Here is a 22,676-nt window from a genome sequence, read left to right on the forward strand (position 1 = left end):
ATACATAACGGTCAAGTTAATTGGCATTGATTGTAATTGTTTTACTTTGCAGACAAAGTCACAGTCAATACCAGGTGGCATTTACTTGGAAAAGAAAAGAATTTCCAAGATTCCCAAATGCATTTTTCACTCCCACATTATTGCAAGTTTAGAATATTCAGAAGGTAAAAGGAATAGTTAACATGCATATGAACATCTAGAATTTTACAGTTATTCAAAGAACTTGATGTTATGATTTTAACTACATTTATACGAGTTTTCATTTCTAAATATAGTGCATACAGTTTTTTAAAGTCAGGTACTGTGTTTGCAACAAAGAACATTCTTGTGGGCATTTAGTCCAGGAGAATTCATCAGCAGTTAATTTTTCCAAAATATTGAAATCATTGAGGCTTTGAAAAGGAAATGTAAATACTTTTGAAAAAATGATACATAACCGCTCATCACTTACCTTCTATTGCAAGCATAGCTCGTAATTCTCTATTTAGCAGCTCAAAGCGTCTCTCAAGATCATGTTCTTTTTCCCTAGGCAAGTCAAAAAAGTTCATCAATACAGTAATTAACAAATCATTACTGACTAAAAGCAACCTTTAAGATTCACTGATTACTGGGACTGACTATTGTCTTTTCTCAAACCTTTAATCTACTCCAAATAATTGATACACAAACCTTCATCGATAGTGTTCTAGTTACGGGGGATTTAAAAATAGTGTGATTATCATACAATATATCATTTAAATTGATGTAATTTCTAACTAACTATTTAGAAAGAGGGCAAAATGAGATTTGACTAGGTACACTTTGGATTTTTCTTGGCTTTAGGTGGGAGGGAGTTGTGGAATTGATTTTAAAGGTCAACCTTATGCAATGGGCTTGCAGGTTTAAACTTGGGAACAAAGAGAAAACAAAGTAAGTCAGGGAGCAGCGATTAGGCAATGCCAAGACAGTTTTAAAAAACTGAAAATTGTTGGAGACATGAAAGACTGGGGAGAAACTCACTCATTTTTCGTTCCTGGGAAAAATTAGTTCCAGTGGGAGGCAATGGAGTGAATCTCGATGAGGAGAGGGTATAGGATTGAAAGTTCATAGTTTTGAAATAAAGAAAGGGGAAAGTTGAAAAGAGCATTTTAACTTTGTTCAGCAACATGAGAGGGGTGTGAAGAGAGCATCCTCAATATGGGGACAGTATTCATCTTCATCTAAAAATTGAACGAGTTAAGAGTTGTTACAGGGAAAAGAACTTCAGTACATGTATTGTGTAAATAAATTCCTTGGAGGAAACTTCAGCAACAAAGGAGATTTGGGGTGATTCAACAAAAGAGTAGATGATGAGTGAAAGAGGTTACAGATATGAAGAAGGAACAGAGTAAAAGAGTCCTGGGTGCCCTGAATGAATGGAAAAAATGTTGGAGGATAATTCAGAAAATAAAGCTGTTTGTGGGGAAGTTTGATAATTATGAATGCAGCCTTGTGGAAGGCTGATCAGATGTTCTGAGCGAGAGCCCTTGTTAAAATTGTTGGAGATATCCAAGACAATGACAAAAGTTCACCAAAGTGGTTAAGAGATTATTTCCAGATGTGCACAATATAAGCATCAAAACTACCAACAGAATTCCAATGCTAAGAACCATAGTGGCAATAATGCATTCAATTAGAATTTAGAAAATTATCAACTTGAGAACATAAGAAATAGGAGGAGTAGACTATATGGCCCCTCAAGCCTGCTCCACCAATGAATATGATCATGGCTGATCCTCTGCCTCAACTCCACATTCCTGCTCACTCCCCATATCCCTTGATTATGGACAAAGGATAATTTGAGAATGGCAATTTTCACAACTTTAGAAAGAACCAAGGGATAAGGTAGTGTAATTATGATACTTAGCAAACCAGAGATCTGGTTAAAATCTTTATTGGTTAGTAATAGAGTTGATTATAATAAATGTATTAATTTATGGACTATTGCTAGGAAAATACATAAAAGCTGCTGCTTCATTTAACAAAAGACCCCAACTGCTTCACAAATATCCTTTAGGACTAGCATGCATATGACTTCAGTCTCATACTATGTGATTGACTCCTAATATCTTCCATCCTCTTGATTTTACACATACTTTCTGATCCCATCCCCCAGCCAATACAGTCTCTTTGTTTACCCCGATGTATTGCCAGCCAATGACTCATTATTCCCAAATTACCTGCTTTCTTGCAGGGTACAGCCCTCTCCATACATGACTTCATTTGGAGGAATGCATCAGCCTCTTGATTTACTGAAATCTGTCTTGCCAAGACTGACCCTTGGTGTGACATTATACCATGTCTCACATAAACCATCACCTTGCTCAAGTAGCACTTATCTGCAAATCGCACTTTGACCTTATTTCTTTACCACATTTAAACACTTTAGTCATCGCCGCTCCTTTCATGATCTGCTTACCTGACTGCCCCAGACAGACAGATGCCTTGCTAGTGAAATCTCCTACCTCCTTTATGCCCCCTGTCCTTGCACCAAGGTGCTCTTATCTTTGGGGATTTCAACTTGCATTTTATTCACCTTCCTGATCTCCCCTACCATCAATGCCCACACAAATGGCCTGCCTTTAGGTCTTGCAGTATGTAGGGTCTTGGTACCAACATCCTCCCCAATCTTTTTTAGATTTCTCTTCTCCTACTTATCCCAATGCTTCTACAAACCCCTCCACTTTCATTTTTCTTCCCTAGGGAAAAAAATTACACATCAACTCCTTCACAATTATTACCTCAAATCCCACCTCAACTCTGGTCTACCTATTATGATACAGGCATCTTCATTGATCTGAAAATTATCAAATTCCCATTAGTTCTGTTTCCCATATCCACCACCTTCATTAGTGGAAAAACCAGTCCATAGCTTAAGCTTAAGCACACTTAGAAACTAACTGCTCTGGTTAGTCTACACATCAGCTGTGAGAAAATCAAGACAATGACGGCTGGATGGCAACAGGGCCCTCTCATCACCACCGGGCAACTCCAGGAGGGTGATGTAGAGATTGACACCCATACAAGAATTGGCAAAGCAGCATCAGTCTTTGAGTGGCTCCACATATTCTGGGCATTCAACATCATCAACATGACCATGAAGCTGCAAATCTAACATGTCCATAAGCAATACCAACCGCAATCTATGCCAGCCAGACATGGAAGAGAACAGCAAAGGTGTCAGCAGCATCTTGTCAAGGGCAATTAGGGATGGCATTAAATGCTGGCCTAGCCAGCAGCGCCCACATCCCATAAATGAATAAAAAAAACAAAATGCTGGAAAAACTCAGCAGATCTGGCAGCATCTGTGGAGAGAGAAACAGAGTTAATGTTTTGAGTTCAATATAACTCTTCTGCAAATCTGTTTCTCTCTCCACAGATGCTGCCAAACTTGCTGAGTTTTTCCAACACTTTGTTTTTATTTCAGATTGCCAGCATCTGCAATATTTTGCTTTTATAAAGGTATCATGTTGGATGTCTTTCACCAGTGCTGCCTACGTAAGATCTTGGTCATCACATGGAGAGACAGCATCACCAACAAAGGAGTGCTACAGAGGGCTGGTCAGAAGCACCTGTGGGACATTGCGACAGAGACACGACTGAGGCTGGCAGGGCACCTATTTCACCTCCCGGATGTTTGTCCCGCCAGAACGGACACCACTAGATGGAAGACGACAACCGGGCTGGCCAAAGAAAACTTGGCAAAGTACATTTAAGGAATACCTTCAAAGGCAGGACACTACTTGGAAGGGAGCAAAAGAGGCTGCGATGGACCAGGGCCAGTGGCAGAGTCTTGGATGGACCAGAGGAGCCAAGCTTAAGAAAGAAAATCTCTGGTTGTCCACTGTCAAATGTGGCATGGCTGTGTCAAAAGCTAGTCCCTCCTGTTTTATATACGGGCACACACCAATAAATTTCCTCTAACCCTCCCCACTCTACTCTCAGTCCTCACCTTGGATGTCAAACACAAAGATTTAATTCATGGCTTCCTGTCCCAAAACAAGATCATCTATTCTGCTGCCTCTCTGCTTCAGTAACTCCTCTACTTTCCCATTCCACCTCCTCCTGCCTTGCTCCGTTTATCATCCACCTTCCCTCCAGACTTTACAAGCCACCTCTCAATCATGAAGCCCACCAGCTGCTTCCTCAAACGCTTCCTGGCCAAACTTGCTGCCCTTAGCTTTGTACTCGTTAATGTCATCACTTGCTGCTATATTCCAGCATGATTCCTGCATCTTTCAAAACTGCCATCGCCATTCTTTATCTCTAAAACCTTGGACCCTCCATTATCTCCAAATATGGCTCATCTCCAATATTCCTCAAAAGGGTTATGGTCTTGCAATTAACACTCCCATTATTCCTAGTTTGTTATTCTGTCCTGCCCACAGCACTGTAGCCATGTAAATAGTATCCTGAGCATGCAAATGGGAATGTAGCTCACTGATCCTATTCTACTACTTTTCACTAAATCATCCTTTTCAATTTGTCTCTCTTCCACAGTCTGCCTTTGTTTCACTGCACTCACTCCTACTCATGGGTAACATATCACCTCCAACTTATTCTCCTCCTATGTCCATATGGTCACCTCTGAAAACCTCTAGGGCTCCATCCTTGGCCCTTCCTCCTCTTCATTTGTATATTGTACTGTGGCAGTGTTATTAAAAGTATGGGATCAGCATCCAAATGAATGTTGATGATCCTCAGATCTATTCTGCATCTGCCATTGACCACCCCCCAAAGTCACCACTACTCTCTGCAACCTCTTGTTTTTCTAACAGGAAAACCTGGATGAACTGAAACTTTCATAAGTAGCATTGCCCTATCGTACTTCAACATTCACATCCCTGAAAACACTTTGCTCCTTTAATACCTCCTCTACTTCTTGTCTGGGATCCCTCTGTTCAATTCTTCAGCCATCATATGCATGCTGTCTGGAACTCTTTTTCCTTGGCATCTCTCCCACATCACCTTCCTCCTTAAGGCTTCTTCTCTTCCACTATATTTTGCAACTCCAACCATCTACTTCTCTTTCCTGTCTGCTTCATGGCCCCTCTTTGTCCATCAGCTGGAAAAGCACTTTGAGAATGTTTCCTTTGGACATGAGGAGCACTATAGAAATGCAATCTTTCTATATCCTTTATATGTCTTCATCAAAATACACCAAGAACATATTTCTACCAAAACCCAATTTCACATATTTTTCAAACAGTGTGAAATTGGGTGTTTGTAGAAATCTTAAAATAGTTAAAATTGAATTTTAACAGTAACAGGAATGAATGTTGTAGATTTATTATGTACCACATTATTAAGTTTCTCTAATCAATAAATACAATTTCTGAATTTCATAAAATCATTCTGATCAAGTAATCTTTAACAACAAAGGAAAATAAAGTTTGTGTAAATAAAGTAAATGAATAGGAAGGGACAGAGCATATGAACTTACGAGTGCACCAGCAGATAAGGCCAGAGATTGCAAGGGTAAAAAGACAGAATTGAACGTTCTGTATCTGAATGTACGTAGCAATCACAACAAAATGGATGAATTGATAACACAAATAGAAATAAATATGCATGACCTGATAGCCATTTCAGAGACATGGTTGCAAGATGAGCAAGGCTGGGACCTAAATATTCAGGATATTTGATATTTTGGAAGGACAGGAAGCTAGGAAGAAGTGGTGGGGTAGCTCTGTTAATTAAGGATAACATTAATACAGTAGTGACAGATGACCTTAGTTTAGAAGATCAAGATGTAGAAACAGTTTGGGTAGAGATAAGAAACAGCAAAGGTAAGTAGTCACTTGGGGGAGTAGTTTATAGGCCCCCTAACATAGCTACACTGTGGAACAGAGTATACAGTAAGAAATAATGGGGGCTTTTAAGAAAAGTACTGCAATAATCATGGGGGATTTTAATCTACATAGAAATTGGATGAATCAGATTGGGAAGGGTAGCCTGGAAGAATTCATAGTATGTATTCGGAACAATTTCTTAGAGCAATACGTTCTAGTGCCAACCAGGGGGCAGGGTATTTTAGACCTGGTAATGTGCAATGGGCGGGATTAATTAGTGACCTCAATAGTAAGGGAGCTATTCCTAGAGAGACATGATAGAATTTCACATTCAGTTTAAGGGTGGGAAGTGTGGGTCTAAGACTATTGTCTTACATTGAATAAAGGCAATTACAAGGGTATGAAGATAGAATTGGCTAAAGTGAACTGGGAAAATAGGTTAAAAAATAGGACCGCAGAGCAGCAGTGGTAGGCACTTAAGGAAATACTTCATAACTCTCAGTAAAAATATATTCCATTAAGAAAAACTGTGAGAAGGATACATCATCTGTGTAACTAAGGAAGTTAAGGATAGTATCAAATTGAAAGAAAAAGCGAACAATAATGCAAAGTTTAGAGGTTAGACAGAAGATTGGACAGATTTTAGAAACCAGCAAAGAAGGACAAAAAATAAGGAGGGAGAAATTACAGTATGAGACAAAGCTTGCAGAAATAGAAAAACAGATAGTACGAGTTTCTACAAGTATTTAAAAAGGAAAAGAATAGCTAAAGTGAGTGTTGGTGTGTTAGAGGGTGAGAATGAAGAATTAATAATGGGAAACAAGGAAATGACAGGAGCATTGAATAGGTATTTTGTGTCTGTTTTCACCTTAGAAGACAAATAATATCCCAAATACATGAAAATCAGGAGGTAAAAGGGAGGGGGAACTTAAATCACAATCTCTAAGGAAAAGGTACTAGTAAAACTATTAGAACTAAAGGCTGACAAGTCCTCAGGACCCGGTGGCCAGCATTCTAGGGTCTTAAAAGAAGTGGCTGCAGACATAGTGAAACCATTAGTTGTGATCTTCCAAAATTGCCCAGATTCTGGAAAGGTCCCAGCGGATTGGAAATTCGCAAATGTGACACCTTTATTCAAGAAAGGAGGGAGACAGAAAGCAGGCTTTCAGAAAAAAAAATAGACTAGTTAGCCCAACATCTGCCATGGGGAAATGATAGAATCTATTATTAAGGAGGGAATAGGAAATTTAGAAAATCATAATATAATCAGGCAGAGTCAACATGGTTTTGTGAAAGGGAAATCGTGTTTGACTAATTTATTAGAATTCTTTGAGGAAGTAACAAGCAAGGTGGATAAAGGGGAACCAAATATGTGTGTACTTGGATTTCCAAAAGGCATTCGATATGGGACCATGTCAAAGATTACATCACAAAATAAGAGCTCATGGTATAGGGAATAACGTATTAGCATGGGTGGAGGATTGGTTAGCTAACAGAAAGAGAGTACGGGTAAATGGGTCCTTTTTTGGGTTGGCAAGCTGTAACTAGTGGAGTGCCACAGGGATCAGTGCTGAGGCCTCAACTATTTACAATCTATATCAATGACTTAGGTGAAGGGGCTGAATGTATGGTAGCTAAATTTGCTGATGACACAAAGGTAGGAAAGCAAGTTGTCACAGGGGCATAAAGACTCTACAAGAGGTTTAGATAGGTTAATATAGTGAGTAAAAATTTGGCAGCTGGGGTATAATGTGGGAAAGTGTGAACTTGTTCACTTTGGCAGGTAGAAAATCAGTATGCTATTTAAATGGAGAGAGATTGCAGAACTTTACGGTACAAAGGGATCTGGGTGTCCTGGTACATGAATCACAAAAAATTAGTATGTAGATACAGTGAATGATTAGGAAGGCAAATGGAATGTTGTCGTTTATAACAAGGGGAATCTAGTATAAAGGCAGAGAAGTGTTGTTACAGCTGTGCAGGGCCTTAGTGATACATCTGGAGTACTGTGTACAGTTTGGTCTCCTTACTTAAGAAACGATATAATTGTATTAGAAGCAGTTGAGAGAAGGTTTACTAGACTGATTCCTGGGATGAAGGGGGTTATCTTATGAGGAAAGGTTAAGCAGGCTGGGCCTGTACCCATTAGAGTTTAGGGGAATGAGAAGTGAACTTATTAAAACAGAGGCCTGTAACTTCTGACTAGTGTTGGAAAGTGCTGGCCTGCAGGAATTAGAAGAAATAAATACCTACTTACCTGCCCTTGAAAATTATGATGACACTTCCATTTGGAGGAGCTGCTTGGGGCCAGCATTGAAAAGCTCCTCACAGACCCCGGCGAAGTGCAGCTCCAGTGGATTCACGGAGGCAACACCCCCTTTTTACAGCACTTTCTGCCGTAAAGCAGGAAAGTTTAAAGGGTCAGGGAATTTGACAGGTCGAAGAAGGTAAGTGGATAGGGTTTGGGGGTTGGTGGTATCTGGGGGGTTTTTGTAGGGGGGTCAGTGTCAGAGGTCTGGGGAGTTGGGGGTGGAGGCCAGTTGAAGGTCTGGCCGGGGTGGAGAGGTTGGGGGTGATGGGGGTTCAGAAGTCCATTGTGGGGGAGGGGGGGGGGGTCCGAGGTTCTGGGGGTCGGAGGTCGGGGGGGTGGGGGTTGTCGGAGGTCAGGGGGTGGGGGTTGTCGGAGGTCAGGGGGTGGGGGTTGTCGGAGGTCAGGGGAGCGAGGGGGGTGGAGTCCCATGGGGGTTGGTCTGGGTCTTTGTAATAGTTGCTCAAAAGTTAGAAGAGTTTTTAATTCTTCTAATTTTTTCAGAGTAACTATTGGCATAACTCTGGCAGAACCATCCGAAGTTTGCGATTTAGACTGCTTTTTTGGATGATTCCCAGCACAGCGCAACTGTCCAGAGGAAGTGTGCACTTCCGGGCAACTGCCATGCAAACCCTTACCTGGGAACTTCCCAGAGGCATTCCCCAGCATATCTTTGGGGTACCCTTCAAATCTGACGCTGGGGAGCTTGGAAGTTATGGGCCGTAAGATCCTGAGGGGGCTTGACAGGGTGGATGCTGGGAGGGTGCCTTCTCTTGTGGGGGAGTCTAGGGGACACAGTTTGAAAATTAGAGGTCCCCCATTTAGGCCTGAGAGGAGAAGAATTTTTTTCTCTCAGCAGGTTAGTCTGTAGAACTCTCTTCCCCAAAGAGCAGTGGAGACTGGCTGGAATATATTTAAGGCTGAATTAGATAGATTTGTGATCAACAAGGGAGTCAAGGGTTATGGGGAAAGACAGTAGTATAGTGGTAATGTCACTGGACTAGTAATCCAGAGGCCCAGGGAAATGCCCTGTGGACCAGCTGCCGTGGTGGGATTTGAACCCAATCAATAAATCTGGCAAATAAAGCTAGTCTCAGGGACCATGACATCTATCATCGATTGTTGTAATGCCCTTTAGGGAAGGAAATCTGCCCTTCTAACCTTGTCTGGTCCACGCGCGACTCCAGACCCACAGCAATTTGGTTGACTCATAACTGCCCACTGCAATGGCTTATCGAGTCACTCAGCTCAAAGGTAATTAGGGATGGGCAACAAATGTTGGCCTTGCCAGCGACGCCCACATCCCATGAAAGAAGAAAGAAAAGAAAGACAGAAAATTGGAGTTGAAGACACAATCAGATCAACCATGATGTTGTCGAATGGTGGAACAGGCTTGAGGGGCTGAATTGCCTACTCCTGCTCCTAATTCTTGTGCTCTTCAATATATAAATGTTACTTTACATTTACAATGACAAATTACATTGGTTACTAGTTTAGTTTTCTTTGCACTTACAGAAGTGAAAGTTGGTTCTGTCGTCGTATCAGGGCATTCTTCTTATTCACCAACACGAACCACTCCTGCATCATAGCTTCTTCTGCCTCCTTATTGTTTCCTGGAAAATAGAGGAACAGAATTATACAAAGGCTTAAAATCAGGGACAACCCAACTGCCAGTCAGCTGTGAATGAAAGTTTACCAAACAAGATGTTACAGCAATCATATTTCAACAAATTAACTGCAGAATTATGATTGCACAGTTTTTTTGATTTTCAGGGTATTATTCAAAGCTTATAGGCATGACTAGTTGACCTCTACTGTCATTTCCATTCAAACAGGTTTCACCTCATTGTCATCCTTTTATATTCATCTGTTGTGAGCCACACTACACTGCTCTCTGAGCACCTTTGGATAGCAAAGCAGCATGTTCTAGCTAGTGGATATTTCCATTGCTGACAAGGTACCTTGGCTGCTTAAAGAAAGTTGCGCTTTGGCAACTGGATCTCTGTTTACGTTTTGCTCCAGATGTTCTGTACAGGAGTCTAGCCCAGACCTACAGCTGGTATTTGAGCTTTCCTTCCAATCGTGAATAAAAGTCCCCAAACTATAACGTTAGCAGATGCTTTCTTTTTTTGGTTCTTTATTCCACCCCCACTGATGGTCCTCCTTCTTCTGCCTTCCCCTCCTGAAGGTTTGTGCTCCCAGCTGCAGTGTGATTTTATTGCAGCTTCATTGTTCTCAGATACATCACCCAGGCAGCCATTATTTATATGGAACTTTGACATGCCAATGGGTTGTTTGGCCACACTGATGCACAGCATGGCAAAGCATAATCCTGTACTCATCAGATATCAATACATGGACTTCTATCACAATCACAGAATTATTACGTACAGAAGGCGGCCATTCAGCCCATCATGTCTGCACCAGCTCTCTGAATGAGCAATTCACCTAGTACCATTCCCCTGCCTTCTCCCGTAACCCTGCACATTCTTCCTTTTCATATAAGAATCTAGTTCCCTTTCCCGATTGAACCCGCCTCCCACCACACTCTCAGGCAGTGCATTCCAGATCTTAACCACTCACTGCGTGAAAAAGTTTTGGTTCATGTTGCCTTAGCTTCTTTTGCCAATTATTTTAAAACTGTGCCCTCTGGTTCTTGATCTTTTCATGAGTGAGAACAGTTTCTCCTTATGTACTCTGTCCAGACTCCTCGGGCTGAATTTTCCCCCTGTTGGGGGAGAAGTTGATGGGCAGGCGCACTTCCGATCGGCGCCCCCAATTGGAGGCGCGGTGCCATTTTACGTGGGTGGGCCAATTAAGGCCCACCCAGTGTGACGTTCGCACAGAAGCGCTATGCGCTTCCTGTGCGGGCGGGGGGGAAGCCCAAAATCAGGAGTGTGCACTTTCGCGCATGCACACGAAAGAGCGCACTCATCTCCCTGAGGCTAAGTGCAGCCTCAGGGAGATCGGCTGTAAATGTTAAAAAGCTCAAAATAGAAAAATAAAATTTCCCTAACATGTCCCCTCATGTGACAATGTCATGAGTTGGGACATGTTCATAATTTCCAAAAAAACTTCATTAAAATTTTTAAAACCCTACATGAAACCTCATCCCGCCTGTGGATGAGGTTTCATGTTTTTTCCAGTTCCCGCTGGGGCTCCTGGCCTGCCCACCAACCTTAAGGTTGGACGGGCAGGTCCACTAATTACTTTAATTGACCGTCAATTGGCCATTGACAGGTCAGCAGGTGCGCAGCTGATTTTGCTGCGCCCCCGCCTTCCTGAAAATTTAAACGGGGCACGGTGACGTCGGGAGTTCCGCCTGACGTCACCGCGCGTCATTTTACGCATCGGCGAGTGGGCCCCACCCCCACTCGCCGACAGTAAAATCCAGCCCCTCATGATTTTGAATGTCTTCATCAAATCTCCTCTCAGCCTTCTCTTCTCCAAGAAAAACAGTCCCAGCTTCTCCAATCTATCTTCATAACTGAAGTTCCTCATCCCTGGAACCAATCTCATGAATCTTTTCTGCACTCTCTCCAAAGCTTTGACAGCTTTCCATATGTGCAGCGCCCAGAATTGCTTATAATATTCCAGCTGAGGCCAAACTCGTGTCTGAAACAAGTTCAACATAAGTTCCTTGCTCTTGTACTCTCTGCCCCTATTAATAAAGCCTAGGATACTGTATGTTTTATTAACTGCGCTCGCAACCCGAGCTGCTGAGTATCTTGCGGTAGTTGCTGGCCAATTATCCCTTTTACAACCTAGAGGCACTAAGGGCCAATGCAGTTGTACTAATAAAGTTCCAGGTAGGAGAAGCCAGCTAAAAATCAGTCTTTGGTGAATACTTCCCTCCTTAAAGCGTTATTGGTACAACTGTATAACAGGAGCTTTCCCAACACTACATAAAAGCATAATACTGTGATGTTGGAAATCTGAAATAAAAACAGAAAATGCTGGAAGACTCAGCAGGTCTGACATCACCTGTATTGAGAGGTGGGGAAGCAATGGCGCACTGGTATTGCCGCTGGACTAGTAATCCGGACACAATCCCAGGGTAATGCTCTGAGGACCCGGTTCGAATCCCGCCACAGCAGATGGCGGAATTTAAATTCAATAAAAATCTGGAATTTAAAAAAGTCTAATGGTGACCATGAAACCATTGTTGATTGTTGTTCACTAATGTCCTTCAGGGAAGAAAATCTGCCTTCCTTACCTGGTCTGGCCTACATGTGACTCCAGACCCAAAGCAATGTGGTTGACTCTTAAATGCCCTCTCAACTAGGGATGAGTAATAAATGCTGGCCAGCGATGCCCACATCCCATGAATGAATAAAAAAAAATTCAGAGTTAACAACCTGTGCAGCTTTTACCAATCCAGAGGATTAAGTAAATCAGAAATGAAGGAGAAAGTGACAAAAGGCACGTGGCAAGTTGACCAAACAGTGACTCAAATTCTTGATGCTCCGAGCCTCTTTCCAACATGAGAACATTATTCACGTATATCAAAACGCAGAGATATATGGGCAACAGGAAGTTAATTAAACAGTTAATCTTGACTCATTGGAGTTGGACACACAGAAAAGAAAATCCAAAAATCATTCGAGAGAAAGCAATTAATATTACTTTTTTTTGGTTGATTTTAATCTTTGCCTGTGCAAGATACTGCTGTACATCTGGAAGCCATGATTCATCTTATTTTGGAATCAGTAAAGTTTCCCACTGATGTTACTGTAAATTTTACATTCTCAGATAAGGTAACACTTTCCTACTATTCAAGGATTAAACAAATTTGCTAATACTCCACGATATGTTACAACCTGGGTGGGAGGAGCGCGCAAATTATCAAGCCCCACAACTCCACCGGGCGTACCAGTACCTAGGAGAAAAGAGACTGACCAGGCTTCTTTCAAAATCTCAGAATGATTAATTTATTTTCGAACAAAACTTCTTTTAACAAGCTGCAAGTACTGGTCAACACACAATTGTAATCGGGAAGTATAACAATCTATCTCTTCCTAAAGAATTCCCCCAGCAGACACACAAGCAAACAAAGGACAGATAGAAACAGAAAATGCTGGAAAAACTCTGCTCTGATGAAGAGTCACACGGACTCAAAATGTTAACTCTGTCTTTCTCTCCCCAGATGCTGTTAGGCCTGCTGAGTTTTTCCAGCATTTTCTGTTTCTGTTTCAGATTTTTTTTCACCCAGAGGGTGGTGGGAATCTGGAACTCACTGCCTGAAAGGGTGGTAGAGGCAGAAACCCTCATAACATTTAAGAAGTATTTGGATGTGCACTTGCGATGTCATGGCATACAAGGCTATGGGCCTAGTGTTGGAAAAATGGGATTAGAATAGTTGGGTGCTTGTTTGACCAGTGCAGACTCGATGGGCCGAAGGGCCTTTTTCTGTGCTGTAGACCTCTTTGACACCATGATTTCCAGCATCTGCAGTATTTTGCTTTTATCTTTTGCCAAATAGATAGGGCAGAATATTGCCGTTGGCTTGCGGGGGAAGGCCTGAGATGCTGACGTTTAATATAACGTGCGATGACGTCAGGCATGTATCCCAACATCATTGCGATATTTTGTGCAACGGGCACGTGCCGGAGGTGGCTGTGTGCCTGCTGAACTGTCAATGGCCTATTAAGGCAATTAAAAAAGCAATTAAAGTTGTTAACCATGCTGCCAGTCCAGCCTTAAGGTAGGCGGGCAGGCAAAGAGCCCAAGCAGTCTTCACGTTTTTCAGGAAGCCTCATCCACAAGGCGGGATGAGGTTTCCTGAAGCTTGTATAAAATAATTAATTACATTTTGCAAAATTCACAAACATGTCCCAGCTCATGTGACACCGTCACCTGATGGGACATGTTTAAATATTTTTTTAACTTCCTTTATCAAAAAGCTTTATCAACTTAATCTCCATGAGGCAGCTCCATGCCTCAGGAAGATTGCTGCGTTCTTTCGCGTGCATTCGTGAAAGATCACAGGCCCCCACTCTCCCTCCTCCCCCAGCCTGCACAGGTAGCGCTGAGCGCTACGGAATGCATATTATGCTGGGCGGGCCCTAATTGGCAGCTCTTGCCCAGCACCCCCACCCCCCCACCCCGCCCCCCGCCGACATAAGTAAGATTCAGCCCATAGAGTCTCTCTGTAGATTTGGGCTTTGGATGATGGATGTTATAAAATAAAGGATAAAGTCTGCAAAATCTCGACGCTGTCAACCTGGAGTTCTCTCATGTGAAGACAAGCCACTGGTCCCAGTGGATGCCTGGAAATCCTCACCAACTGGTTTCAGCTTTCCAGGTCCAAATGCAGACTAGTTACACTCAGATGAGGGTTCTCTGGCTACAGAGCCACACACAATTTTAGGCAAGGTACAGAGAGGGAGCCAGTCAAGGTAGCCTTCCTTTCTCAGCTTGTCCTCCAACAATACTGCCTTCAAAACAAGCAGGTTTACAACTTAAGTTTTTGTTTCCTCTCTTCCATGTGATTGCCTTTGTTTCCCAGCTTCATTAATTAAATCGCTTTGCAGTTCAACACAAACAAACAACTCCTTCTCAAGTACCATTTAGGTCAGGTGATTTCTTTTTCTGCATTTTTACAGTTCCTGTGAGGTGAACTTATGGCCTTTTAAAAAAATCCCAGGTTAGCATCCACATGTCCAGATCATGCCAAATCCTTCCATTTTGTTAAAGAAAACTTCAGTCTTGAGAGATATGATTCTAACAATATAACATTTAATTTTTCCAGCCCACAAACAGTAAAATGGATGCTGACATTCATCAGCATAGAAGTCTAGCAGCTGCATCAGCACTCAGTGATTTGCACTGTGATTCAAGAAGGCAGCTCGCCACCACCTTCTCAAGGGCAATTAGGGATGGGCAATAAATGCTGGCCTCACCAGCGAACCCCACATCCCATAAATGAATAAAGAAAAACTTTTTTGTTCACCATTTATCCTTGTTAAACTGAAGAATACCAGCCTTTTAGAAGACTTCTCCATTTTAAATACTTGGTTTCATTATCAAAGTTTAGACAAGATACAAGGCAAAGCTCCCCCCTACTCCCAAGTACAGAACATTTAACTATAACTGCAGTACTGGCACAAAGCATCTTTGCCCATAGCTGTCCTAACACTGGAGAGGAGCAGTATAAGCGAAAGAGGGAGATCTTGCTGTTTTTTTCTCAAATCAGTTCAGGCTGTGACTCTTCCACTTACACCACACAGGTTTACCATCAGTGTAAGCTAGAAACAACCTTGCACCAACTCTAAGCATGTTGTGTAAATGTATCTTGAGGCTGGCAATTTATATTGAACTGAGAGCAATTTTGTCCTATTGGACTCTGTCCGCTACAGACTGCCCAAAGTCATTTCATCTAGGACTCAGCAAAGAGAAGAAATTTCCATCCAGTCAGCCTGTGCTGGATTCAAATCCATAATCTCACTGATGAGAGGACAATTTTCTAAACCGCTGCAGCAGCTAGCTACCCTCCTGCCACTGAAAAAAATGAAAAGACAGAATTTTAAAAATTGAAAATTAGACTATTGAGATGATGAGCAAGGGCATCTCCATGGACATAAATTTCTAAACTTGCTATTTTAAAAATAGAATTGAGTTCTGATACAACAATGCAAGTTTTTTTCCCCCCAGCAGTTGGTTTATAAAGGTCAAAATATGAAAGGTCATATTGGAATTTAGAACTCAAATGTACTTATGACTACATTTCCTATTTTACATGACTATCTCCTCATTATAGTCATAGCCATTAAATAAAGGAGCTGTAACAATTTGGCTGTATACTGTAGTGAAAAGGCAACTACGTCTCTCTCTTCTAAAATAACTTTCAAATGGTTTCTGCTAAGAAAGCTAGGTAGCAAGGAGACAACAAAAAAATAATCAATTTTAAATTGATTTACTTTTCAAATGCTAAATAAGTGTTTTACCTGAGAGAATTCAGTACCATTAGCTAATGAATACTTTCATTGAGGCATTCTGCTCCAAATATCATCTATGTATTAGTTGAATATTCTGTTAGTTAAAAAATGCAGATAATTTACTTTTGGAGTAAACCATAGAAGTAATGATACCAATATGTATGTCAATAAAGCAGCTCATTTTAAACTACACAAATTTACAGATTTGGCCCTGCATATGACTGTCACAGACAGAAAGAAATAAATTAGATTAAACATTAATACTAATCCTGCCGGATTTGTTTTGCTGGGGAAGTTAGACTTTGCAACAACAAGATTTGAGAATCACATCCTTTTAGTTTATGTTGACCATAACAATCAAATATCTCAAATACATTCTTTAAAGCAAAGCCAGCTATAAATTTTGGAGGTTAAACAATTCTTTAATCCAAGAAATAAATTACATTCCAACTTATTTTTCTGCTTTTGTCTTGAATTTCAGTCCAAGTACACACAATATAACTATAATAGTTATGATTGTGAGAATTTTTTCCAAATCTGCAGCACTTTGTACAACCTCATTGATTAAATTACTTCTTTGAAATAATGCATTAAGAAGTCTAGCTAAAACTTAAGACAGAGATACAGAATTAGAACAAAGTGTAACTGATTAGTTAATATAACATTGTCTGAAGCTACTCTCAAAAGTGCAAATTCATTTTGAAAACGAGCTATATACCCCATCTGATGCTAAATGAATGCAATTTTCTTTGACATAAATGACTATACAGTTTTTAAAAACACATGTTACATCTACATAGCAGCGACTACAGTAATACACAGGCAAGTCAAAACCACACCAGTTTTACAAATCCCTGGGAACAACAAAAGGAGAAATATCTAAGAAAAAAACAATAGTGATGAAGGAAAAAAGGCTTATCATTGTGAATACTGCAGACTTAAAGTTTGACATGTACAAAAATAGAAATTGCTCTGAATCCATAATTATGCATTTTTTAAATGTACCTTGTTCTTTTTACCTATAGATATGTAATATTGATGGAAAGTTGTATGTGCAAAGATGTACCAAAATAAAATTTATCAAAACAATCATGTAGGGTCCTTTTCAAAAAGAATTAATTATTTTTCAGTTTAGAAATTGATATACTCATTTAAGTCTTTGTTTCAAAATAAAACGGCTTACAGAAACTAACACCAGAGATAAATCAATCCTGTTATTAATAACTCCAATTGAAGACCTAGACAGATTTATCAAATTACACAAATTATTAATGTCTGATCAAAACAAGGGCTTCTCATTTCATCTCTAACCATTTGCTATTTAATCCAATAGTATTAATCCAATTTGTCGATCAGTATTTTATGGAGCAGAATGTAACTTAGCAGGCTTATATACTTTTAAAAGAACAATATTTTGCAGATGAATGCCTTATGTTTCATTTTTGCTCGATTGTTTCTACCTCTAATGTCTAAGGGAAAAAAGAACAAGATGGACATTGTTCCTACTGATTAAGTAAGAGCTCATTAAAGAGCTGTCAGCATCACACTTTGAATATGCATGAAGCATATAATCAGATCTAGCACTGTCACTAGAGGAGAAAATGGCAACTACAAAGGATTGATTTAATTACGTTGAGTGGGCTATGGTGGCAGACCAGTCTTGTTAGAGAGAAAAAAGGTTGTATTCTGGCACCATAAAAAGGCAGTTTAGCTTCTGTCACAATACCTAATCTCAAGATTAGATATGAAAGCACACTGCTTTTGTTGTTTAAAACTAGTACTGTTGGCGTTTAAAAAAATACAAAAAAACTAGCATAACACATTTTTACTTGTTTAACTTTCCTTGGCTAGAAATGCAATGCGTGGAAAAAAAATTCCAGACAACTTCCAAGATGTTTTACTTAAGCCCCTCAAAATGTGTATTATCACAGAGAATTGTGTCGTTACAGAAAAATAACTACAACCAGCCACATTTTTATTTTACAATATCTATTACGGTGGTGTGTAATTCCCCTCAGCAAATACCATTTCCTTTGCATATGAAGGGATAACACGATTCAGCTAATAACATCAGCTAGAACAAATAAATCTTGGCTATGAGAGATTTAGAAGTCAGTGCTAATTTAATTTTGCTTCACATGTTGTCAAGTGCTATATATCTGTTTTTGTAGCTCTTTTTCAGCTGGAGATTTACCATAAGAAAAATGGAATGAGAACCTTGTGCTACCAATTCTGTTTCAGTCAACAACAGGAAATCTCAGTGTATTTGTACGAATATTAACAATTTTGCTTACCTTGGACAGACATCTCTGTGAGTGAACAGGAATGATTACTGGAATACAGAATCAGATGGTCCCTTTTGCATGCTTCTGTTTATTCAAACACTCTTAAAGATAATCTGGACAAAACCTGAAATTATTCTGACCTCAGTACTTTAAATGCAGCTGCCCAACTTGTTTCTCTCCGATATGTAATACTGTCCAACTTGGTACTTCAACACTATTGTTGCCATGGTACTAACAACAATCTCTTTGATATATTGCCTATTATCTTTCAGTGAATTGTATTGAAAACTACTAATAAAAGTAAAATTGAAAGCAAAACCAAAGGAAATGATATGGCAATCAAATTACAATGTGTAGTTTTCCCTTTTACTGTTGCTGAGTTGCGCAATTAAATCATAAAGTTGAAAGAAAATACTCATATCAAACACATTTATTTCTCCTTTATTTATAATTATAATACTACTTTCAGTTACCTGTTGCGGAAAATTTCTGAAAACTTGTTAGCAAGTGAAAAATTACTGCTTTTTACCAGTAACATCAAGACATTACCCCAACAAAATCAACATGTTATATTGCTTTGTCATTTTACTGCAGTATAATAATTTCAATCCCATCACAGTTTATTGAGCATTAACTTTTGATCACCTAATAGTCAAACAAAGAGAGAATAAAACTGGTAAAGTCTAATGTCATTATACAAATGCTGACAAGTAATGGTGAATGCTAAGGCCTGCTTTTACTTTGTATATAGGCACATTATCAAGGGTCTTGTGAAAAGCAGAACCCTTCAAGTAATTAATACAGCAAGAGAAGCAGATGAGAGATCAATGACAAAATCACCTGGTAAAACTGTAAAAGGCTTTTACTATACACAGAAAACAGTGCTGAGAAACCTGTATTTTAGCACTTATGTTCAACAGGCCCTTAAAAGCATGGAATGATGAGACAGAAAACCCATCCTTCCTAATAATCTTGTGACAAAAGCTAAAAGACATCATCCTATTAACTACTGATCTCAATTGCTAATGCAGAGTACTTCCTGGTGCCTTTATATAGTACATTGCTATTAAAAAACCACTAAACATTCACTGTGAAGAACACAAGCTTCATTCACTCTTTATCAGCTTCCCTTGTAGGGGAACTACAAGTGGAACCAAAGATGTCATTGATATTATGAAGTGGAAATTAATCAGAAATTTTTCTCATATTTTCGCTGTCACACTAATTTACTTTTGTATAAATTTTACCCAGTTAAAAAGTTCATAGCTAAACCCCCTGTTGCAGCCTTTTTAGTTCAGAATATTCAATGAGCAAGTCAACTGAAAAGCACTAGGACTGAACACAAAAAGTGTTCGAAATTCTCATTTAGTTGTCTTTATTTTGCTAGCGCCATGTGGTCCTTGAAGATGTAGAAAACACGGGAAGCCGAGTAAAGATCAGAGCTGGCTCATTAGCATTCTGACAAAATTGGAGCGGCGGAGATGTATAGTTTGCCTAGTTTGCCGTTTTGAAAGCTGCCGGTGGTAAGCTCTCTATTTCATTGTGTCTTTGTCTTTTGGGGTTTTCAACCCAGCAGGGTGTTTGTTAGCTCTGGTTTACACACTGCATTATGGGAAGCTTTTCCTGAACAGTCTATGGGTGTCTCTTCTCTGTTAAACTTTAAACAAGTTTCTGTATTCAGCAGCATCTGCATTAAGGCCTATTTTAAACGGCAAACAATTCTGATTTTCTTTTTATAAATTGAAAATTCTTAAGGAAAAAAGATTGATAAATAGCAAAAGTATTGACCAAATTTATCATTTATTGATTTTGCCCTCAATTATCCTTTGACTGAAGCAGTTTTCAGAAACAAAACATGCTTTAAATTTCTTAACATTTTTCAAGAACATAAATGAGTGTTTTAATCTAAACTCTATGCATCCAATAACCAGGTAAACATAAAGAGGAACAATGAGGAGTTGCTGTGCTGACCATTCAAGTCTCAAATGGGGCTTCTTTTGATAAACATAATGACATTACTGATGCTGCTATCATGCAAAAAACCTTTCAAAATAGTAGTGAAATGGATAAAGGTCTTGTTGGATGAATTTATCTGCTAAATCCCTGCAGTTGCCCTCCTGTCTTGGATGATGACCTGCAAGAATGTCAACAGCTCATTGCCCAGGGAGCTGGAAGGAGTCACCAGGCAAGCCATAATCTGCTCATTCTCAAAGCGCCGTTTCAAAGTTACATTTCACAAGCTGTTTAAAAGGATTTTCATCTCTGCTAGGCTGCCAGCATTCAAAACGCCACTTGTTCTCAAATGTTACTGTACCCAGGGTATTGGAAACAAAATAAAACTTATCACTCTCTCAATAACTTCTCACCTCAGAAATCAGAAGCAACAACAGGTTATTAAACAGATGATAATTTTGGCTATAGTAGTAGCTATCCAGGAAAATATGGAAATAAATGTCCCGAGTGTTATAAATCGAAACAGCTCAGGTCAGCTACGTTAAAGTGCATGCCCTTGTTCTACTTGCACTTGGCTTCTATAGACTTAAGGGCCAGATGTTTCAGAAATGATCAGCAATCAAGGAGTAAGAATAAATTAATGAATGATTTTTGAGCTTTGATGGCATTAAAATGCACGTCTTTTCTTGCTGTGCCATGTGAACGTTCTCCTGTAAACGGGGTCTTGACAAGTGAGGCCACCCAGCTGAAAACAAGTGATGCAAAACCCAGGAGTAATCCCCCTGTTTAGCTCAGTACCATGGATAGCCCTAACACTACCTCTATTATTTGATGGATTTAGGCAAATTTTCATTTATTTGTTGGCCCTTGTCTTCAACTTACTTGCCATTTTAAGGACTTCAAAACCCTATTCCCATGTAAATAGATTTGCATATAGTTACAATTCAATACTACAAGGTTTCTGTTAGCCCTTGTGACAGTGATTCACAAAGTGCGTATTTTAAACATCCTGTAAATGTTATTTCACACAAAAAAAATCAGAATCTTATATTGTGGTTTCAACAATTCACTCACTTCTTATGCCATTTGGAAAACATTTTAACAAAAGATGGGGGCTATGTTATTAGATTAGTCAAAGTGGATCAGTGCAATTTAATTGAAAAGAATCACTGATAAGCCACAAAAAGTAAACTTAACGCCGCTAAAAATTCCAATTTTCTTGATTAGAATTTTAAGAACTTTTTGTTAAATGTTTAAAAGTACGCTAAAGTATAGGCTAAAATGCTCATGTGAAGACTTGGTGGTAAGTATTCAAAACTTGTCACTTTCATGTTTCCACAGGTTCCAAATCTGAAAGTAAAATAAAATGCACCCTTTGATACTCACTGAGCTACAACATCAGCAAACACTACTGGTCTCAAGTCAGAAATCACCAGGAGAAGTATTCCACAAAAGAAGTGCCAATGTCTGTTGACAGTCCCAATTTTCTTTGCATAATTTTCCCCACCTCTCCCATTAGCTATTGACTGCTACCTCTCCAGGACCTATAGTGTAACAAATTTACCAAGCATCATATTACTCAGGAAATGTTTTAAACATCTGCATTTAAATCAAGTTCTGCTAGTCAGTATTTGCATCTGAAAAAGGAGGGGATAGCAAAGTTCAAGATCCACATTACAGCAAGATTTTTGCAATAATTAAAAATTGTTTAATAACTGCAGGTAGGCAGCAACATTCCCTCATTCTAGTTGTTAAGCCTGCACAATTAAGTGATAATCTTTTAGGGGAACAAAGAAAATCAACGAAAAGGCCAATTTAGAAGCAGCAAGTAGCATCTCCAGCTTTGCAGTTGAACACAGCTTTTACTTGATTGCTACAAACACAACAGTTACATTAACATTCTGACTTGGTTAATATTTGACTAGGTACATTAAAAAAGCCTATGACAAAAAATCTTAAATTGTTATAATACAATGATCTATTAGGTTAAGTACATTATTAGTTGGAACTTAAAAAACTAATTACATGCAAAATAATGGATACATAGAATGATTATAAGGCAGTAATCTCATCAAGGTGTTTAGATAACCTCAAAATTGCAAGAGCTGAGAAAGCAGTCACCTGAACACTTGAGATTAGATTGCAGCCATGAAATCTCTCCTGTGTAGTTTTCCTCTAAAGTGTATTGCGGAGTTTGAGGTAAAACCATTTTCAAACCTTTTTGGTAGTGGAGGGTGTCATGGAGGATACTAACAACCAATGTATTCCATATAGTCAACGCGAGATGTCATACACACTGAAAGCTTAACGACCGTGGCATTTTAAATTTTTAAAAATTTATGCCTTCTTTAGAAACCTTGAGCCCCTATCGTGACACAGGCAC

At 39.6% G+C, this 22,676-nt stretch overlaps 1 protein-coding gene and 1 long non-coding RNA gene across 2 annotated transcripts in view; one reads left to right on the forward strand and one right to left on the reverse strand.

The window, feature by feature from the left end:
* LOC144689446 (uncharacterized) overlaps positions 1–22,676 on the forward strand; it is an 83,718-nt gene that overhangs the window by 24,614 nt on the left and 36,428 nt on the right. The window contains exon 2 of the long non-coding RNA XR_013578651.1: positions 19,728–19,863. This is a non-coding gene — a long non-coding RNA (uncharacterized LOC144689446). The remainder of the gene's footprint in view (positions 1–19,727; positions 19,864–22,676) is intronic.
* Positions 1–22,676, reverse strand: part of ehbp1 (EH domain binding protein 1) — a 387,240-nt gene that overhangs the window by 20,057 nt on the left and 344,507 nt on the right. Inside the window, exons 23-24 of the mRNA XM_078556541.1 lie at positions 9,632–9,731; positions 452–525 (exon numbers count right to left, since the gene is read on the reverse strand). Of these exons, the coding sequence (XP_078412667.1) occupies positions 452–525; positions 9,632–9,731 (174 nt within the window). The remainder of the gene's footprint in view (positions 1–451; positions 526–9,631; positions 9,732–22,676) is intronic.

Source organism: Cetorhinus maximus, chromosome 14 (genome assembly GCF_964194155.1).
Source record: "Cetorhinus maximus chromosome 14, sCetMax3.hap1.1, whole genome shotgun sequence".
Classification (NCBI taxonomy): Eukaryota; Metazoa; Chordata; class Chondrichthyes; order Lamniformes; family Cetorhinidae; genus Cetorhinus; species Cetorhinus maximus.